Source organism: Peromyscus maniculatus, chromosome 1, assembly GCF_049852395.1.
Source record: "Peromyscus maniculatus bairdii isolate BWxNUB_F1_BW_parent chromosome 1, HU_Pman_BW_mat_3.1, whole genome shotgun sequence".
NCBI classification, from domain to species: domain Eukaryota; kingdom Metazoa; phylum Chordata; class Mammalia; order Rodentia; family Cricetidae; genus Peromyscus; species Peromyscus maniculatus.
The window spans coordinates 24,014,461-24,035,681 of record NC_134852.1 but is presented as its reverse complement, the minus strand read 5'-3'; the positions used below and the strand labels follow the sequence as shown (position 1 = coordinate 24,035,681).

Below are 21,221 nucleotides of genomic sequence, written 5' to 3'. Positions count from 1 at the left end.
TGCCCTTGTAGAAGATCTGAGTTCAGTTCCAAGACACAAAGTAGGCAACTTATGGCAATATTTAACTGTAGCTCCCTGGGGACCAATGTAGCATTCTTCTGACCTCTGAAGGAACTGTACACAGAAATATGGTAACACACACACACACACACACACACACACACACACACACTACAACTACCTCCATTACTATTACCACTACTAATAATTCTATCAATTAATATCTAAAAAAAAAAACAACCACAAATATCAGTATCAGGATTTATTCTGTGACAACATCCAGTTATTCACATATACAAGAACAGGAAAATAAACCCCACTCTCCATATATATATATTCAGATTTAAGAATTTATTCCCATGGAAACAGCCCTGGAGGGAAACCAGCCATTTTCTCCTGGAATACTTTGTCAAAGTCTTCAGCTTGGGCTACTGTAAAGTGATTCTTCCAGTCCCTAGTCGTGCCTAGAAAATGTGAGGCAGACACATAGATGGGTTAATGATGATCTCAACACTGCTCTCAGTCCTTCCTTCACATGCTCTTACCATTTGACAAGGACCACATGGTTAATAAAGGGGAAGTACCAGTGACTTCCTGGAGAACACATCTTAGACCTTGAAAAATTATACATCAGACTTCTACCTCTGTGGCAATAATGTCTCCCCTTCTCCCATCTCATCATATCAGCTACACACTCTAAGAGATTCCACACTAGCTCTACTTTTTAGTTGTTCAGATTATTCCTTCTTCCCACTACACCTGCTTCCATCACACTGTCCAATCCAACAGAGTTTCTAAACTTAATTATCCAAAAAGGTTTCAATTCTTCTTTGTAAATTTTAGTGGTTACTTGTAAAGGTTCTGCAAAACATGCAAGCAACTTTTAAAAGATCTTTTAAAATTAAGTTTAATTATATGTGTGTAGGTCCACATGATGCAGCTTCCTGCAGAGCTTTGAGGCATCAGATCCCCTTGAGCTAGAGATGCACACTGTTGTGAGCTGCATGCCAACATCTTGATAATTTCATCGGGTGCAGGAGACCCAGATATCTTCCAACTAAGAATGTTCCAAGATTTCTGTTTTCACTCAGCATGGTGTCTGGTGATGCATCAAGACCTACATATTTTTTTTTAGCATATCTTTTTACCAGACTTTGGTTCTCATCACTCCATTCCTGTATGTCTTTAGGTTTTACTTTAGAGATGGCCAACTGTGTAACTGCTTTCATTGAATTGTGTGTTCCTTCTTTCTAGAGTGCTGATGTCTTCCATATACTCACTTATTTTCTTTTGTTTCCAAATTTATGCCCATGTGACCACCTTTTCCTATTTTCCTTCCATATAGATCTCTGCAGGCCACATCCTTGTTGTATTTTCATAACAGTGACACATTGATGAATTTCCTTTTTGTAAAGATGCCTGAAATTTGTATCTAATATATTTAAAAAGCAAAATGTTTCTTTCATCGGCAAAGGATTCCTTCATCAAATTATATCAGACACACAGAATATACTCAGTGTGGTATTTTTGAAAGCATTCATGAATGAGTGAGGAAAATACTGGCCTTGTTTCCATTTTGCTGATGAGAAAAAATTAGTCCTTGAGATGTTACCCAGCATGAGAGTGATGTATGTAGACTTGAAGCCAAAAAGACTGACTGTAGAAATCTGCTTTTCTTTATCACATTGTATTCCTTATGTATCATATAAGTTAACTTTAAATTCCCAGTGGTATTACTAAAAGAAATATAATATATTCAGAATTAAGTGGTAACTATTGCTACACAATATTCAAATATTATGCCATTAATTGATATTACTATAAGAATGTCATCTTTTAAGAAGGTAACTTGTAGGTGTCCATTGCTACTCTCACCTTTCTTATATCTTCATTATTAGAACAAATTTCTCTATTGTTTCCCACAGTACACCTGTCTCTTGATAAACCAGATGGATGCTGAGCTAACAGAGTCTCAGTAAATTCAATATGACTGCCCACTTGGACTGAATCAGTCCAGATGAGAGAAGGATGTCTTTGCAGGTACACACATGAAGTTGTAATTCAAATCCTGTCAAAATCCTGTGGCCCTTACAAGCATATGTTTCTCTTCATTCATTCTTTCTAAAAATCTCCTCAAACTCTGGTGTATCAGAGGACAGGATATCTCTAAATCTTTGTGGCTTAACTCTTGTTGGAAAGGAACTTCCTCACAGTCCTGGAGGAGGCAGGTCTCACAAAAAGTTGTTGTCCAGACCTTCCTGGGCTTTTTACAGGCCTGCAGATAGTGGGCTCCTCACTAGGTCTTCTTCCCTCTTTGTCTCAGACTACAGCCTTCTAAGGACACCAGGGAAAATAATTCATGGCTCAAGCATTCTATATAGGAAACATCCACTGTGAAGTACTGAGGTCCAAAACCTTTGAAGTTTGTCAGAAGACCTTTCCTTCCTCATGTCTTCATTGTGACAATGTCTTTATAAAAGTTCTGTCAACTAAAGAGTGGATGCATGAGAATGACCATCTCTCTGATCTATATTTCCTGAGTTATCTAAATATGGCATCATAATGATTAAAATTGTTTGTAGATAATTATTGTTTAAAGCTTAATACCAGATTCATTCCACCTAGTCAGATGATTGAGTCTCCCAGGTAAAAAGTAGCTCTTTAGAGTTGCTCTCCAGAGGTAAAAAAAAAAAGGTATTTTTTTGGGTCCTGAGAAGAGCAAATAAAGGACAGTGAAAATAGGTCTAGAGAATTCTTCCTGCTTAAGACCAGTCTAACAGTTAGCAAAGGTGTTCATGAATTATGGTTTAGGGTATTCAGTATCTACTGATAAGTAATAAAATTCATTTTAGAATTAATCTTTGATCTGCTCTTCCCTTCACGATTAAAAAAGGAACCAATATGACATAGGAATTGAAAAGACCAACATTATCCTCATGCATCATATTCTTTCAAAAGTGTTTCCGAGATCTCTCTCTCAGCATCCTCTATAAAGAAGTCATGAATCAGGGCTGGGCAGGTAATGATGTTGGTTTCCTCCTTCAATGTCCTTGTTTCCAGTGGACTCATGGTTTATAATGAGTGTGAGTAAAAGAAAAATAATTCCCCAGAGTAAAAGTTATCTTTAAATGCAGAAGAAATGGATGTCATATATAATCACTATGATAAATTACAAAGAACTTATGGTGAAATATCAAGTTTTATGACAGAATCACCATATATGATACATGAAAAATACAATATTTCAGAGAAAATTAACTAAAATCCCACTGTGGTCTCATCCTCAAAGGTCTACATGGAAAAGAGGAAATGACAGTTGTCTTCATGGAATTGTGTCCTTATTCTCTTGCATCTGCTCTATTGTGTTTCTGACAAAACTTTTACTTGTTTGTTTCCATAGCCTTTCCTTATTAAACAAGACATTTCACTCCTTTTGGCATTTCATTGAAGCTTTTTATGTATCCATACTGTTTTACCTCTGCCAAATTCTGATTCATTACAGGAAATCCAAGAATGGGCCAATTCTCTTCTTATGTGGGACCTTCACTTCTAGTGCAGACAACTCTGTCTCCACAGAGTCTGGGGCACAGCAGTCTGAGGTTATCTGTCAACAGCAGTGGATTCTCTGGAGGTCTCAGTCCCTAGTGTATAGACAATGATATTCTTCAAGTGACATGTATATGTGCTCAGATCTGAGCCGAAACTTCCATTTGTGAGGACACCAGGAGTATTGAATTAAATGCAATCTGATAACCACTTTAACTTACTTCTCTGTTTGTATACTCCTGATGTCTTTATGTTCTATGACCTGATCCTTACACTCTAGGGTAGAGGAGGGTTGCAGGTTAAGGCTGAAGCATACAAATTATTGGAAGAAGAAAATTAAACCCATAACCAATAACTCTCTACTTGCTGAGTCTATATCCATTTTCTTTAATTATCCCCAAAGGCCTGACATCTGATTCATTTCTTCTTCAATGCCAAGTCCCATCTCACCAATTATCTGCTAATAGAAAAGGTGACATTCCAGGTGTGGTTCTTTTTGTTACACTGGCTTCTCAACTTTACGGTTATGTAACCACACCCACAATCTGCTCCCAGCATAGAGAGGTAGCACAGACATAGAGAAGATGGATATTCCTATTCCTAGAGAGGCATTCAGAACAAACTGAGTAGCCCTGAGCCTGAAGCAATCCAAATTTAAGTTGGTAAATACCATCAGGTGTAACTCTGGTGAATTATTTGCTTAGTCTTTATGGGGTCTAAACTCAGTTTGATTTCGGACAGCAATCTTGGCATGTTCAACATCTTTTCCAGCCATGAATGGAAGTGTTTTCTGTGATTATCATTGTGAATATATCTTTGGTCCCATGCACTATGTGTTTTCTTTAGATTTCTATAATATATGGAGCCTTCCTAAGCCTCATTGCAACACTTCTACCCTTTCATTTTCCATTGAGGGTATTGGACACAACCATCTGCAATCCCAAGATGCTCTCCCAGAAGAAATCAATTTTTTCAGAGCTACTGAAGCCCACATCATCACCATTGAATGACTCTTCTGTAAGGTCTGTGAGAAAGTATGATATGATGATCAATGACTTCTGAACCATTCCGAACTCTTTCCTAGAGTCTCACTGGAACAACATGCCCTCCACACTTCCTGACATCATTTAAAGCTCAAAAGCTTCTTCTTCACCTTTTCTCTAGAGAACTAAACCATTAGGAGCCAAATCTTCTGTAATGATACTGAAATTGGACATTTTATTTTCCTTCATGGCTTGGAAGGAACTGTACTTGAGGACCATATCCAGCTCATCTGGCTCTAATTTTTTTCCAAGGAAGTCACAAAACTTCTTTATGGAGCTCTTTGTGTCCTAAAAGAAGAAGAAACAAAAATGAAGGTTATCAAATGAAAGCTCTGAGAGAGAGAGCAGATGCAGAGCTGGGAACTATGGATGGAGGATGAAAAGAGGATATGAAGAAAGAAATGGGAACATGAAATGAGAAAGTAATGAAATGTGTTTAGGAAAGATACAGGAAATGTTGACAGGGTAGGAGTTTCACAGCATTTTAATATTGAGTGGGCTTGCATTGTGACTGATCTATATCCCTAAGAGTCATAGGCGAGATCAGTGACAAGGTCTCATATAACCAATGCTATTCTCAAACTTACTTCCTATTGGATGAATTCATTTAAAAGCTGATCCTCTTACTTCCATCTTTGCAGTGATGTGTTGTCAGGTTTGTGACAACCCACCTACTAGATGTACTGATGTTTTTCTTGAGAGGTGTTCAATATGGAGGGAGCCCTGTCTGGTGGGATGGGAGTTGCTCTGGAGACCAGACTGAGCTCAAGCTCAAAGAGGTCAGAGTTCCACCTACATGCTTTGCCACCTAAGTGCTGGCATTAAAGCTGTGCACCACCGTACACAATGTGCCCTATGATGTTCAAAGAGACTTACAGAAATAATTGGAGACGATGATCTACAGGAAAGAAGAAAATGTGCACAATGAATTTAGAGAGGTTAATGTTTACACCATGTAAAACTGCACCTATGGGTAAATGCGAATAATAGTTTTAAACTTTCATAAGACTGATCTCAATAATTATTATTTGGGGGTACTTCTGGGAGATATTAGTTTGTTTCGAGTTTTACCTCATGCTGTAACTCAGAAGGGCATCACATTCACAGTCTTCCTGCTTCAGATACCCATATTCTGGAATTACAATTGTGAGCTCTCACAACTGGGTTAATACTAAGAAATAGTCACAAGAAGGCACAGTCTTGGATTTTGCTTTGAATTCCAGCCCTTTTCTTCTGAGGACAATTGTAAGAGCCATGCCATAGTGCCTGCCTGAGTTAAGTTTCTGCTGTCCAGTATTGAGCCACTAACCAGAAACTATTGACATGCCTGGACAAGTCCTGAGTTATTAGAAAATAACTTAACGTTTCCTTATCTTTCTGCTATAGTAACCATAAATAACAATGTTTTGTAGTTAGATTGCTGGGTTGGGTTGCTTGGCAACTCAACAGTCCCCTGAACTTTTCCCAAAGAAAGTTTCCTGGTCTGCTTGCTATAAAAACCACCTGAGAAAAATAAAATTTTGCAGCTTGATCAGAATACTGTCTTGCTGTCATTTCTTTGTGTCTCTTCTCCCTTTCATTCGCCATTCCCCATTCTAGGGTCTCTTTGCTGACTATCCTGCTGCCTGGGACACTTTTTCTGGGCCGGGACACTTTTACTAAGGGACTAAAGGTACCACTTTCTCAAAACTTTTATTACATATTTTATCACAGATTTAGTTAATATCTCATGGGAAGGTAAACAACATGGCAATAACAGAAAAAAATGCGTGGAATGTTTGGAGAGAAAACTTATGGGAAACTGCACTACCGTGCAACAAAGACATCTTAGTAAGGAAGCTTCCTGGGAAATACTGAATTTTGTGAAGAGAAAGTAAAAGATTTTACAAAAGACCAAAGAGTCTTTTATATTGCTACTTATGTAGAAAGTTTGTGTTCCTGGATGATATCATTAAGAGATCCAATTCCTTTTGAATAATCCAGTTTCTTGTTTTGATGCTCCCTAATATTTTACATTAAAAATTATTTTTTGATTTTTGCCAGGGAAGCATGTAGGCTGACTGCAGATTTTTACCTTTCACTGTGCTCCTCCAGATCCAATTCCCCAATCTCATGCCCATTAATGCCACAAAAAATCTGTAGCAACTCCCCCCCACAACATAGAATAGATTCCACAGATCTTCTGACTTCAATCCTGTAATTCATTGTAATATCCCAGCATTCAACTCCAAGAGGACCTCATTGGGAAACCAAAGAACATTCTGGTCATGAAGAAATAAAGTAACTACACATCTTCACCTCCCCCTCATTCCTTTAAGTCCAACCACCCCAAGGTTTCCCCTAGCCCTGTAGCAGAACACCTGCCTCAGCCACTCACATCTCTAGCGGATCTCCCCTCCTAACATCCCAACACCAATGCATTGATTTGCTCCACACCTCAACTCCATCATGCATTCCCTGGGAACCCATAGATCAAACTGGGCATGGAAGCAGTTAGGCTAAATGCACATCTTCCAATCTCTACTTGCTCCTTTAAGTCCAGGGTCCTAGTCTCCTTCCCAGCTCGGTGTAGAACATCTGCTACAGTCTCCCTCCACTGAATGCTATTGCTTCATATGGATAACGTAAGTGTTATGCTCCAAAGTTCCTTCTTCATACCCATTGATTTGTCACAGCAAATCCTGAAATCCAGAAGACACTCCCTAAGCACTTACAGTCCACTCTAACCAGGAAAGCAAATAGGCTAACTGCAGATCTTCATCTAACCCTCCATTTTTCCAAATCTACTCCTCAGTCTCATTCATAGCTTTATATCAAACCTTCTGCTGTGGCCTAACCTCACTCAGTGGCCTCATTCTCAGGTAACTAACTAACTAAGCAGCTCCTGAGGAAAATGTTTCTATATTCCCTCCTGTGGACATTTTTAGGACAACCTCCTAGACTATTTCATTTCCTAAGTTTCAGCTTTTTATATCTTGAAACATTTTACCTGGAACTCCCATTGGCCACAATTATCAGGACCCCAGAAGAATTTCCTACCAGATAACACAGCCACTACACTCTCCTAAGTACCAGACAGAGCAACAAAAATAAGGAAGGAAGCATGAACCCAACAAAGCCAAGAGCAGATATATTTTTAATTATATATATATATATATAATTATAATTCTAATTTTCCCAATGCTGGATGCCTAGATGCCAAACTGAAAGCATAGTCCATAACACCCAAGACAGTATGTTTTCACTAGTGCCCAGAAACCATACTAGAATAGGCCCTGAATATTGTACCATAGTTACAGAAGAAGAAATTGACCCTAAAATAGCATGTATGGAAATGATAGAGGAACAGAGTAAATCTCATTAAGAAATCTATGAAAACACAGCGTAAAGAAAAAGAATAAACCACTCAAACCTGAAAGTAGAAATAAAATCAATCAAGAAAACTCAAATTATAGGAAATCTGCAGAAGAAAAACTTAGGCACTCAAACAGGAACCTCAGATGTGAGTTTCATGAAAACTGGAAACAAAGAGTTGATTTCTTAAGAAAATCAACAAGATAGACAAGCCCTTATCCAAATTAACTAAAAGGCAAAAACACATACACACACACACACACACACACACACACACAGAGAGAGAGAGAGAGAGAGAGAGAGAGAGAGAGAGAGAGAGAGAGAGAGAGAATCCAAATTAACAAAACCAGAAATAAAAGGGGAAATAACAACAGACAATGAGGAAATCCATAGAATCATCAGGTCATACTTCAAAAAACTACTCCACCTGAAAGAAAATGGCAATTTTCTGGATAGGTAGCACATATCAAACTTAAATCAGGAACAGATAAACATTTTAAATAGACCAATAACCCCCACGGAAATAGAACAGTCCTTCAATATCCTCTGCTTAACAGGAAAGTCTGTCAGATGTGCTTAGCCTTCAGACGACCTTAGGATGCCCCAGTGTTATAGAGGACCTTTGGGTGACTGTCCAGGCAAACTGATATCCCTGCCATTAGGTAACTTTTCAGCCTTCTGGGGTCTTTGATGGAGTTGCAGACTAAATAATTCTAATCATAATTTTCCTTAGTTATAATAGAAAGTAAATTAGATACAAAACTTTAGACAAACCAAGATAAGATAGATAATTAGTATTTTCTCCAATTTTGCCAAATGTAAATGGATCAGATACTATTACTATAATTCTTATTTTATAACCGTTTTAGTTGTATATAGCTTTACTATATTAAGGTGAAAACCTTTCTTTTTTAATTAGACAATAAGGGGAAAATTCTCAGTGACAATCCCTTCTACACTATCAATATGTATTACTCATATTGGTTAATAAAGAGCTGACAGACCAGTAGCTGTGCAGGAAGTTAGGCAGTAAAACCAAACTGATAATGATGGGAAGAAGCAGAACAGATTCAGGAGTGCTGCCAGCTAGCTGATCAGGAAACAAGACATGTTAGAAGACACATAAATCCACGAGACACTTGACAATACATAGATGAATAGAAGTGGGTTAATTTAAAGGTAAGAATTATCTAGTAACAAGCCAGAGCTATCAGCTGTGAAATTAGAGATCACATTCAGCCTCTGAGTTGGTTATTTTTGACTAGGTAGTTGGGACAGGAAACTTTTAATTATATAGTCTTACCTGCAAGATATGCTAAGGCAATGATGCCACAAAGCTCAGGAGAGTAGTGAGGAAATGCTTGATTTTACTTAAGGCCTACTCTATGAGATGGAATATATAGCTAACACTGCTTTGTTGACCAGAGACTAGATAGCCTGGGAACCTAGAATAAAAGCAAATAATCTTGGCTTGAGAAATTAGTGACAAAGTGACTCCATGATGGTCTGCTGTGCTCTGATTAGTGCCTTGTACAGCCGTCATCAGAGAAGATTTCTCCCAAAGCAGTTGGGAAGAAAAATAGAGATCCACAGACAGAGCATACACAGAGTTTGAGATACTTTTGAACAATCAGCCCTAAGTGGTATGTCTCTACCAAATCTCTCACTTTGGAGCATAGACAACTCTTCAGAAGAAGAAGGAAAGGGGAGTTAGGGCCAGAGATTAGGGAGGACATTAAGAAAACATGACCATCCACATCAACTTAAGAAAAGCTCATATGGACCCACAGACTGGAGCATCACGCATAGTGACACACCAGTCTCCACCAATTCTCTGCTTATATGTTAGGGTCTACAGTTGAGTGATTTTGTGGTCTTCCTGGATGTAAGAGCATGTGGGTCTCTGCTTGTGCCTTCTCTTGTGCGGTTTTCATTCTGTTGGTTTATCTTGTTCAATTTTGAGGTAATAATATTACTTCATCAGATTGTACTTTATTTTGGTATATTTTTAAAAAATGACTGAATGAAAATCTAGCCACCAGGTTAAAGGATAACAATGGAACTGTCATTTATACTTCCTGGCAGAGGGAAAATCCACTGTCTCCAATGAAATGACACTGGATATATCAACTGCTCCAGGAAAGTCTTCATGTGCAGGAGATGTTGACCAACATGTAATGTACTCTAGAGTTTTATTTCTTTGTGTATGTGTGTTTCGTGTGTGTGTGTGTGTGTGTGTGTGTGTGTGCATGTGTGCTTTTATATGGTTGTATTTCGTTGCAGTTCAGTGTTTTTTTCTTTTGGTTATTGTTTTATTTTGTTTTCTTTTGGGGGAATTTTGTTTTATTTAGATTTTTTTTTTCAGACGGATTTTAAGGTTGTGTGGGTAAGGAGGAGGAGAAGAAAACTTGAAAGAAATTTTTGGAGAGAAAGAATATGATTAAAATATGTTTAAATTTAAAACTTGTTTTAAATTATATAAAAAATTATAAGAGAAATATAAATGAAAACAAGGAAGTTACAGCTTTCAGTAACCTTCATCGTCACCAGAATTTACTTCTCAAAGCTCAACAGTGGCTGTAAGACTGCTTTTTTTCCTCCTTAACTCAATTTTTTTGAACTATTCAAAGGATGGGTAAGTGTTTTCTCTGACAGACTGCACTTGTTTTTTTTCTTGTTCTTAAAAGGTATTTTTGATATTTTTATTCATCATATACAAAGGATGGTTATCTTTCACTGTTAGCTTCCAAGCTACTAAAGCTTTTGAGTTGCTGAACAAATGTGAATATTTTTGGGCTTATATGATGGTGTCAGTATTATGTGTCCATCAGTAGAGGGAGAATTTTTTTAACTAAATGAAAATAAAATACACAAATGAACTTAAAATTATTTAAATTAAGGATCTTTTGAACAATGTCTCTTTTAGCCAAGGTTGACCTCAAACCCACCATACAAACAAGATAACCTAGAACCCCTGACTCTGACTTTCTCTTTCTCCCCCAATGGTAATTTTAGAGTCATGTGATGCCTTGCCAAGATATATTTTTAATTTCAAAAAAATAGATATTTTAGACACATACATAGTAATTGAACATATTGCTACCTGTCTGTGGGGCATTTCAATGAAATGAAACCTGAAAGGATCTGATAAGGATATGGCCTATCAGTCTATTTAGACATATGCCATTACTTAATGTTGAAACATTTTAGATATTCTCTACTAAGAGTTAAGAAATCTCCAGTGTATTCTAGCCCACCATGCAGAACCCCCTGTACTGCAGAGCACAGGACACAATCATCCCTGACTGGCTGCATCTTGTACATTCCTGGTCAGGTGTGTATATCACTCAATTCATGTAACTTCAGCTCCTGTGCTCTCCCAGGATTCACAGATGGATTTCTTGCCTTTGTCCCTCTTCTTGTCATCAAGGGGGGATGACATACATTTGGGCACAATAGTGGAATGAAAGTGCTTTTCCTATTCCCCCACAGACTACTGGGTTATAAGGTTATTAAATGTGTTGCATAGACAGAATTACAAAGCCTATAGCACAAGTGTGAGCTACCCCAACCTACTCCAGGCTTGATAAGGTAAAGATGTGCGTGATGGATAAGGCAACTGCAGAGAAAATTTCAGGTGCATGTCAATAAAGGACCTAGGACCTAATTTCAGTTTTCTTGACTCTTTATGAATCTAAAACTGACATGGGGATACTGAGAAATATGGGGTGCTACATTGGGTGAGTTTGTGAGAGGTTCTGTGATTGCTGTAAGAATGACAATTACCTTTTTTATATCTTCATATCTCAATAGCAGTAAGTTGTCTCTTTTTCTCATGGATAGCCAGGCACAGGTGTGCTCAAACCATGATCCAAATGCCACTGTGGGAACGGAAGTGGAAAGCATTGCTTATAAAGAATGAAAGTCATGTCTTCCTGATATTTTTCACCTTTCTGCAAATGGCAGACTGCTTTACTAAGAAAAATGAAACTAGTATTTAAAATATACAATGTAATATTTGACATACACACAGATAATGAGCTGATTAAATGAAGTTCACTAGTATACTCATCATCTTACAGATTTATCCCTGATGCCTCATGAAGACATCCTTCTGATGGGCTTTAGTGATGGAGGCATGTTTTGGGGAAAAGCCATCATACCAACACAGTAAGCCAGAGAATTCTTGACATCGCTACAGTTGGACTTTATATTGCTATCATGTCTAAGGAACTATCTTAATTCTTTCTAAGGGAGATCTCCTTACCCTGGCATCCACCTCTAAGCTTCCACCATGTCTCAATAGTGACTCTTCAGTACCCTGGTGTTCTAAACACAGACTACTAGAGACCTTCCAGGCATAGAATTCCACCTTTACCCCTGTGGGATGACTCATCCCTAACAGGCTTGAGGTAAAAATGGGCCCAAATCAGTAAAAAAAAGATACTTTCCAAAAGCCAACCTGGTCTGCTTAAGGGCCTTAGCAAAAGCAGCTGAGACATGATCTGGAGATCACCTGGACCAATGAGAGGCAGCCAAGTCAAACCAGCAGATGCATATTACCCTGACCTTTTCCCAGGCTGGGGTGGAGGGTATGTACAACTTGCCTCTTTCTGAATAAACTGGGCTTGTTTTTTCCACATTCTTCCAGAGGCTATATCATTGACTCTGTGCCTACTTGCCCACATGCCCCCAGGGGAACAACAGCACAGGACCCTGATACACACCCAAAAACTTCATTTACATTCCTAGGGCTACTGTGATGTTTTCTCAACAGTCACAGTGTCTTCATTGTTCCTGGCTTAGGCTTTTGTTCCTTCATTCTTCCTCTCTCTGAATTTCTCAGCTGCCATTGCATATCTGCATTGTTTATGATTATCTGAAGAACTAACTAAATCAAGTGAGGAGTGAAGTTAAGAGTTAAGCAAACAGGGTAGAAAATAAGGCACAACACCTGACATTGTTGCTTGCCTGCCACATTCAAGTTTTGGCACAAGAACTGCCACATTCACACATTTATAGCCACATTATTATAAACACACATACCTATTCACGTTCAAAGAAAACCTAAAAGCCAAGTCAAATATGGCATACACCTGCAATACTAAAACTCACGATGTCAAGACAAGAGAAGACCAGAGGTTCAATGTCATATTCTAGTACTCAGTACACAGAGAATTTGTGGCCAATCTGGGATACAATAGATCCTGTCTGAAAACAAACAAAAAAACCAAAACTATTTTAGGGAGAGCACTAAAAATAAGCTAATGACATATATGTAGCTGGAAATTAACAGTGGTTCTGTCTTGGAAGTCATTTTAATAGATAAGTGTTTATTTGGAAGCAGGTATTAAAAAGAATATATCAACAAGAATGCCTCTGTCTTGGTATGTAGACAAGGATGGTCTAGAACTACTGATTCGCTTGAATCCATCCCATGAATATTGTGAAGAGCTGCATAAAACTGCACCCTAAAATACTCTATCAAGGGGAGAGAAAGTACTCCCAAGTGTTCACCACTTTTCTGTGGCTTTATGAGTAGTCAAGTGTACTTAGGGGACAGGGCTCATGACATCCCTTTCCTTCCACAGTCTATAGGCAGTTAGTGGTAGCTGGTGGAGGGACAGGTATTTTTTTTCAGAATAGGAGTTACTGGTGAGAAACCCATGTTCCTATAAATGACTGCTTCCCTGTGCTCCAGTAAGCAACCCCAATGGACCTCACTGGGTCACAAACACACACATGAAGAAAAGGGACATGGAAGTAGAAAGCCGAGTTACTTGGGAAGAGGAACAAGATCAACAAAAGTAGAAACAGCAGAAGAGAGGATAGTGGGCCATTAATTTGATCAAAATTATCTGCACACATGTATGAAAATGTCATAATGAAACTTGTTATTATATATGATTATTATAATAACTCAATAAAAGTTAAACTCTATGCAAAGTGCTAAGAATCCATGCCTATGAAAATACTTTTGTGACAATAAAGAAAATAGGATTTACAATATTTGTTAAGATGTGTCTTAACAAAACAGTGAACAGTCAGGATAACGTATGGGAAGCCAATAAAAAAATACTAAGAGAAACCACCACTGGGTTGTGTGGTAGGAACATGCACATTTGTTATTTTTCTGCCGCTGTGGTAAAACATCATGAACAAAGGCAACTTAGGTAAGCAGAAAGAGCTTAATTTTGGCTCATGATTCTAGAGGGCTAAGAATAAATGATGGGAGAAAAGAGACAATGACAACAAGTGGCAGGCAGGCTATAGCAGGAGGAAGCTGCAATGTCATCTCCTCACCTACATTCAGGAATCAGAGGCAAGCAACTGGAAGTGACTTAAGAACTTAACTTTTTGATGTGGATCTAGGGGAACACTCATCCAGTGCTAGTGTTAGTGAAAACTTTTACAGCCACTATGGAAATCAATATGGAGGTTTCTCAGAAAACTGAGAATCAATCAACCTCAAGACCCAGGAATACCTAATTCTACACATACCTAATATACACAAAGAATACTCAATATTTCCATAAGAGCAGTTGTTTAACTTTGTTCATGACAGGGTTTTTCCCACTAGCCAGAACATGAAAACAACCTAGGGTCTCCTCAGCCACAAAATGGACAAAGAAAGTGTGGTAAATTTCCACAATGAAGTATTACTCAGCTGTTAAAATCAATTACATTAGGAATTTTGAAGGCAACTGGAGGAACCAGAAAAAAAATCATCCTGAGTTAGGTATCTCAGATACAGAAAAACAGACATGGTATATACTCGCTCAAGAGTGGACATTAGCTGTAAAGTAAATGATAACCGTGCTACAATCCACAGCTCCATAAAGACTAGGTAACAAGGAGAGCCCAAAGTGTATGGTGATGTACTGATGTCCCTGGGAAGGGAAAATAGAAGAGATCTCCTGGGTTGACTGGGATCAGAACATGATAGATTGGGTTGGGGACATGGTTGGCGTGAGAGAGTAATGAAAGAAACATCTTGATGTTGGGCATTTGGGGTCAGGTAGAAACCTGATAAGAGAAACTCCCATGAATCTACAAGGATGACTCAAGCTAAGACTATTAGCAATAGTGGGTAGGTAGTCTGAACTGGCCATCTCCTGTAATCAGGTTGGTAACTACCCACATTGTCATCAGAGAGCCTTCCTCCAGGGACTGAAGAAACCAGATAGAGAGACACACTGGGCCTAGCTCAGGAAATCCTGTTGAAGAGACAGAGGAAAGATTGTATGAGCCAGGTGGCTAATGGTCATCACAAGGGTACCCACAGAAACAAATGACATGGGCTCATAGGAGCTCACAGTCTCTGGACTCACAGCTAGGGAGCTTGCATGGAACCAACCTAGGGCCTCTACATATGTGTGACACTTGTGTAACTTGATCTGCTTGTGGGACTCCTAGTATGGAAAACAGGGCCTATCCCTATTTCTTTGGTTGACTTTTAGGAACCTATTCCTCATAGTGGTTTATCTTGTCCAGCCAAAATGCAAGGAGTTTAGCTCTACCTGAACTTGATATGCCATGCTTTGTTGATTCCCATGCTGAGGCCTGCCCCTTTCTAAACAGAAAGAGAGGAGGAGTGGATGGGGGTGGGGTGGAGAAATTGGTGTGTGAAGGGGATTGGAGGAAAGGAGGGAGGGGAAACTGGTCAGGATACAGAATACATGAATAAATTTAATTAAAAAAGAATTTAGAACCTCTCAAATCCCACACTCAGTGATGTACCTCCTGCAAGGTTTTGCCTCATGAATCTTCTGAAACAGTGCCATCAAGTGGGAAACAGGTGTTTCAATGTCAAAGTCTGTTTGAGGCATTTCTTATTCAATACCACAAATTATTACACCTACCTTAGTACTGGAAACACCAGATACTCCAAACATTGTTGGGATGGTGTGTTATGGGTTAGCTGTGTCTGTGTCTGTTGTGTAGTGGCATGTAAAAACAGAAAGACTTCACAATTAGGTTCAAAATGGTGATGAGACTTGGAACCACATATTGGTTGAATACAGAGAGATAAGATATAGCCATGTGAAGACTACAGAATATACTAAAGCGTAGGGATGTAAGAAGTTAAATAAAATACATGATCTTGAGAATGAGTGCCAGCATTAAATTGATGGAACATGGTAGTAGGTGCTTTAGTCCTAGAACTCAAGAAGTGGATGCCTGAGGAGCAGAGCTTCAATATTGTCCCTGGCTATATAGAATTCAAGACCAACCTGAGCTATATCTCACCTTGTCATTAAAATGTCTCTGAACCTCCCCCAAGTCCTTTATTTAATAGGACACTCACCATTTCCTTTGATGAACCATTCAAAATAAGTTGTTAATGACCTTGGATTCTTAACAAATTTTGTCTTACTCCAGAAAAAATAACCAGACACAAGAACATCTCTGGGATTTCTGATGACATAGAGTATCTTAAATAGAAAAACATGTACATGACAGTCAACATAGCCATTCCAAACCTTTTAACTTGCACAGTTTATATGGAATGTCAGTCAAATCTCTATGAGGTTTCTAAAAACTTTATTTTTATTTGTATAAAACTTTACATAAGTGCAAATATCTATAGTGAGAATCCTCTTTTATAAATTTATTTCATTTACAAACATGTAACTGCACAATTACTCAGGTCACTAACACTTTAAAAAACAGAATAAATATAACAAAAAATCCAAGACTGATCCTATATTTGTAAAGATCACTATCTTACAGTGTGAAAAACCATACATCCAACTGGATCAGGTCCTCTGAATAGGTGAGACAGTTGATTGGCTTGATCTGTTTGGGAGGCAGTGGTACCAGGTCCTGGCCTTATTGTATGAGTTAGTTGTTTGAAACCTGGGATTTATGCAGGGACGCTTGGCTCAATCTGGGAGGAGGGGACTGGACTTGCCTGGACTGAGTCTATCAGGTTGATCTCAGTCCTTGTGGGAGGACTTGCTCTGGAGGAGATGGGAATGAGGGTGTCCTGGGGGAAAGGAGGGGACAGGAAGGGTGAGAACAAGGAAATCTGTGGCTGTTATGTAGAACTGAATAGTATTGTAAAAAATAAATAATAATAATAATAATAATAATAATAATAATAATAATAAAATACCTATGTCAACTCCAGCTGTAAGGTATTTTCTTAATTAGTGATCAATGAGGGAGGGTCCAGCCCACTGTAGGTGGTGCTACCCCTGGGCTGTTGGTCCTGGGTTCTATAAGAACGTAGACTGAGCAAACAATGGGAAGCAAGTCAGTTAGCAGCTCCCCTCCATGGCCTCTGTATCAGCTCCTATCTACAGGATCCTACCCTGCTTGGGTTCCTGTCCTGAATTCCTTCAGTGATGAACAGGGATGATGAAGTATCAGCCCTTTCCTGACCAACTTGTTTTTGGTCATGGTGTTTCGTCACAGCAATAGAAACCCTAACAAAAACTTTTTTATTTCACCTGTTTTTTATTACTTCCTGAATACATCTCTCTCTTCTCTCCAATCTACTTTCCCTTCTCTTTGTAATCATATGCTTATAGTATTGCCAATAACATTCTTCAATTCCAATTCCCTATTTCTTCCTTAACACCTTTGTCCATAGTTGGCCAATCAAAGTAAATATATACTTAATAAATAAATGATATACAAATGTAAAAAAAGAAAAACCATCCATCCATTGTGAAAGAACATCTCATATACACAGAGATGAGCACTGTGCTAAATCTATCTGCAATATGCAAACCTAATTGTTGTCCACAACTGTAACTTTCAAAGAACCATGGTGCAGATCTGAAAGCTAGTGTGTCATTGCACAATAGTGAACACAAAGACTTACAGGCAACTCAGAAATGCAGAGAGTCGGAGAAATAGACTTTACCTGAGAAAAGCATAACAATTGGTTATGCAATTCCAAATGCTCAGCCCTGAAAACGTACAAAGAAGTAACATTTTATAGACTGAGCAGATTGTATTTAAATATTGAGAAATAAGTAGATACATATACAGATGTAACAACAATTAATGAAAAAAAGACTGCAAATTTGAAAGAGAGAAAGGAGTAAACCTTGGAGAGAGGAAGAAGGGGGAATGATGTATGTATTTACGTTATGATCACAAAAATAAAAGAAACTAATTAAAAAGAAACAATAATTTTAGTAAAAGGAAATTAATATTTTGTACCAATGCTCTGTGTAACATTATTCTAGAATTCAACTTTTTAGACTTCAATTTCTCCAGCTAAGGTTTTGCCAAATCCACATAACATACATACATATAATGTCACAACTTCATTGTGATATTATCAAGAGAGATAATAGTTCTACATTTGTATTTGTATTTTAAGTATCAAATATTTTAAGTTCCATGGTGCAGAAACCTCCCGAAAGCTTTCTGACAAACTAGAAACTATGATAGGTCAGAACCTGCATATCTCTGCTCCCTTCTGGAAATCCTCTATCTGTGGTGTGGGGGATTCCTGTGGCTACTGATCTCAATGGACAGCTAGATACAATAACATGCAGTGAGTACAACTGGGCCATGACTGCTGAACAATCTCCATGATTAGAGCACTGATGCCTGGTCAGGATGCTTCTACGATGAGCAACCCTGGCTGGGGTGATTCACACACTGCTCATGGGATACATATATCCATACATATGTGTAGAATCACAATTAGCTAATTGACTTTGATGATGGCAAAACAGTAATGTCCACTGCACACTAGAGTTTGCCCTCTGCTTGACCTGTATGTGTACTTCCTGAATGATCTAGTTGATATTTCACCTTCTTTCATATATCTGCCCAGGATCACCTTGTGGTACTTGACATTCTGGTATTCTGATGTAGTTTGAGGAAGAGACACATCTGCATCAATTAGTTAGTGCATGAGAATCTCATGTTCCCACCCACAACCTACACAATCTGAGTCATTTCATCAAGAGCTCCAGAGCCCATCAAGGTAGATGAAGTTCAAAGAACATTTGGTCAAAGATTTCTCAACCACTGGACACTGACCTTGGCCTTGGAACTGAAGAAAGACTTGGGAAAAAGTTGGAAGGGAAGATGGGAGCTGATGAGGCGTGGTCCTTCCTTATTGATTAATAGTGGATATCCTCTTTGACTCTCTATCCAGGGTGAGCGGTCCCAGATAGGCACAGATTGGATCCAATTGGGATCCCCCTTGGTCTGAATCAAGCAGACAATCTCAATCAGCCAGTTAGTTCCTGAAGAAGGAAAAGTAATGGTCACTCATTTCAACAGTACTTGTCAAAAAGCCTCAAGTAGAAAATTGTACACCTGTACAATTGACAGTGAAGCTGTTTCCAGGCACACAGACCTGTGGAGTTCACAAAGTCCACATGCTCTAAGCACAAAGTATAGTCATCTAGCACATTGCCAATGCTTCACATGAAGAAACTGAGACTACATTCAATTAACTCTACCTAACATCCCCTGAAGTCCTGGGCCATCATCATTCTACATTCTGGTACTTTGAGTTCGACTTTTCCAGATACTTCACAGGGATGTAATTGTCGACTCTGTCCTTGAGACTAGCTCCTTTCTTTTAATGCCAAGCAATTGAGATTCATCCAAGCTGCAGTATGTGTATGAGTACTGCTTTTCTTTAGGTGACTAAATCCCCTTCTGTCTATTTTCCACACACACTTGTATTTATGTTTACATGTTCACTTGTCCTTGGGTATTTCTCTAGCTTTATTCTCTGGGTCATTGTATGAATCTTCTTCATGGATTCAACTACCCTTGGCTTTTCCATGTTCGTTCACTGTCAATGTCAGCAACCTAAAACTTACCTATGTTCAGAGCTTCTTCCACCCAGCAAACAACCCTCCCCAAAGCCCATGCTGCTTCTTTTCGTTTCCTTGAGTTTTAAGACTGTTTTCACTCCTTGGAAAAGATCCATGGTAATTCGTCTACCTGAAATTGTCCTTACCTCCACACATTCTTACATCCATGACTTTTACCTTGGTGCTGTTTCTTCTGTTTATTTTCCTCATTTTTCTCTTCTACTCTCCTCCACACAGAGACAGAACAATGCCAGAGTCTGCCTTAGGATCAACTGACATTGCTCCCATGGCCTAGATGGGCTTCTCTCCACACAGACCAGGCTGGTGTTCTTTCTCTGGGTGAAATGCACTCACAAACAGCAATCCATGCCACAAAACTTTTGCAACATCAGATATATAGAGCACGCCACTCATCACCCAAATGAATGAGGATCAAAGCCTTATCCTTCCTCATACACTTCAAGAGCACTCTCACTAACAGTTCTTACCTGATTTAGGGTAAGTCAGTATGACTGTGTCTTCATCTCTAATCACAAACATATTTCGAGTTTCTTCAATTATTTCTTTTTCATACTCTATAGTAGGGAAAGGTATCCCTTCAAACCAAAGGTAGTCTGACATGGCAAAGAGCTCTTTATGGGTGCTATTAGGATACAGCTTTATCCACCTTTTCAGCTTCTGGCAAATGTTGAGAGGTAATCTTTATAGTGTAGGCAAAGAAATTATTAACACTCCACAGTTCCTTGTAAATCTAGGTACTTACAAGAAGAAATAATGTAATAATAAGTCAAAGGTTGTTGTGTTAAGCAATTGTGAACACATTCAGAGATCATTCTGCAATATTCATGATCCCAAACCAGAAACTCAATGACAAGTACTAGGACATAAAAATGGGGTTTAATTTAAAATATTTTCTAATACAATTCAGCTTTCAGAAAGGTTTCAAATGTGCATAAAAGTTACAGAGATCATACAAAATGTTACCACATGAAAGTCTTTTTTTAAAAGTAGTGTTTATTTTAGAAAAACTCAAGTCCTTAGTTGTGCTATATGGCTCCCACCTTCATTCTCCCCCTCCAGTGCCTCCTTCCCTTCCTGTATTTATGATTTCTTCTTTACTTTTCAGTTTATGTAAGTGTATATTTATATGTATATGATCACATGTGCATGTAACCTACTGAGTCCAATTACTTCTGTTTGTATGTGAATGTACTCTGAGTGGAGCACTTGTGATTGGAAAACAAATATGGGATTTCTCTACTGAGGGAGATGATTCTCTTTCAGCAGCCATTCACCTCACCTAGAGGTAAGACCATGTAGAATTCCCCCTGTCTTTATTTCTATACCAAATGGTGTGATTATGATAGCATATTTCACTAAATATACTATTGAGAGTTCATAGGTGTATTTTACTGCCATGTCTAGGATATATGTACCAGCAATTAGGATTCTTAGGTGCTGGGGGCTTTCTGTCGCC

General features: G+C 38.5%; 1 protein-coding gene across 3 annotated transcripts; it reads right to left on the bottom strand.

Moving 5' to 3' along the window:
• Positions 1-249: 249 nt before the first annotated feature.
• On the bottom strand, positions 250-20,438 carry LOC102917753 (sulfotransferase 2A1-like). Of its 3 annotated transcripts, none has more exons than XM_042265940.2 (6): positions 20,233-20,438; positions 18,954-19,162; positions 16,252-16,378; positions 11,730-11,824; positions 4,700-4,877; positions 250-464 (listed from the first exon to the last, which is right to left on the bottom strand). In XM_042265940.2, the coding sequence occupies exons 1-5, from the start codon at positions 20,363-20,365 to the stop codon at positions 4,707-4,709; spliced, it is 735 nt and encodes a 244-aa protein (XP_042121874.1). In that variant the 5' UTR covers positions 20,366-20,438; the 3' UTR covers positions 250-464; positions 4,700-4,706. The 3 variants fall into 3 exon arrangements, with proteins under 3 accessions (XP_042121874.1, XP_042121913.1, XP_076428070.1); XM_042265979.2 differs by lacking the exon at positions 250-464 and adding an exon at positions 2,685-3,641; XM_076571955.1 differs by lacking the exon at positions 250-464 and adding an exon at positions 3,685-3,822.
• Positions 20,439-21,221: the final 783 nt, after the last annotated feature.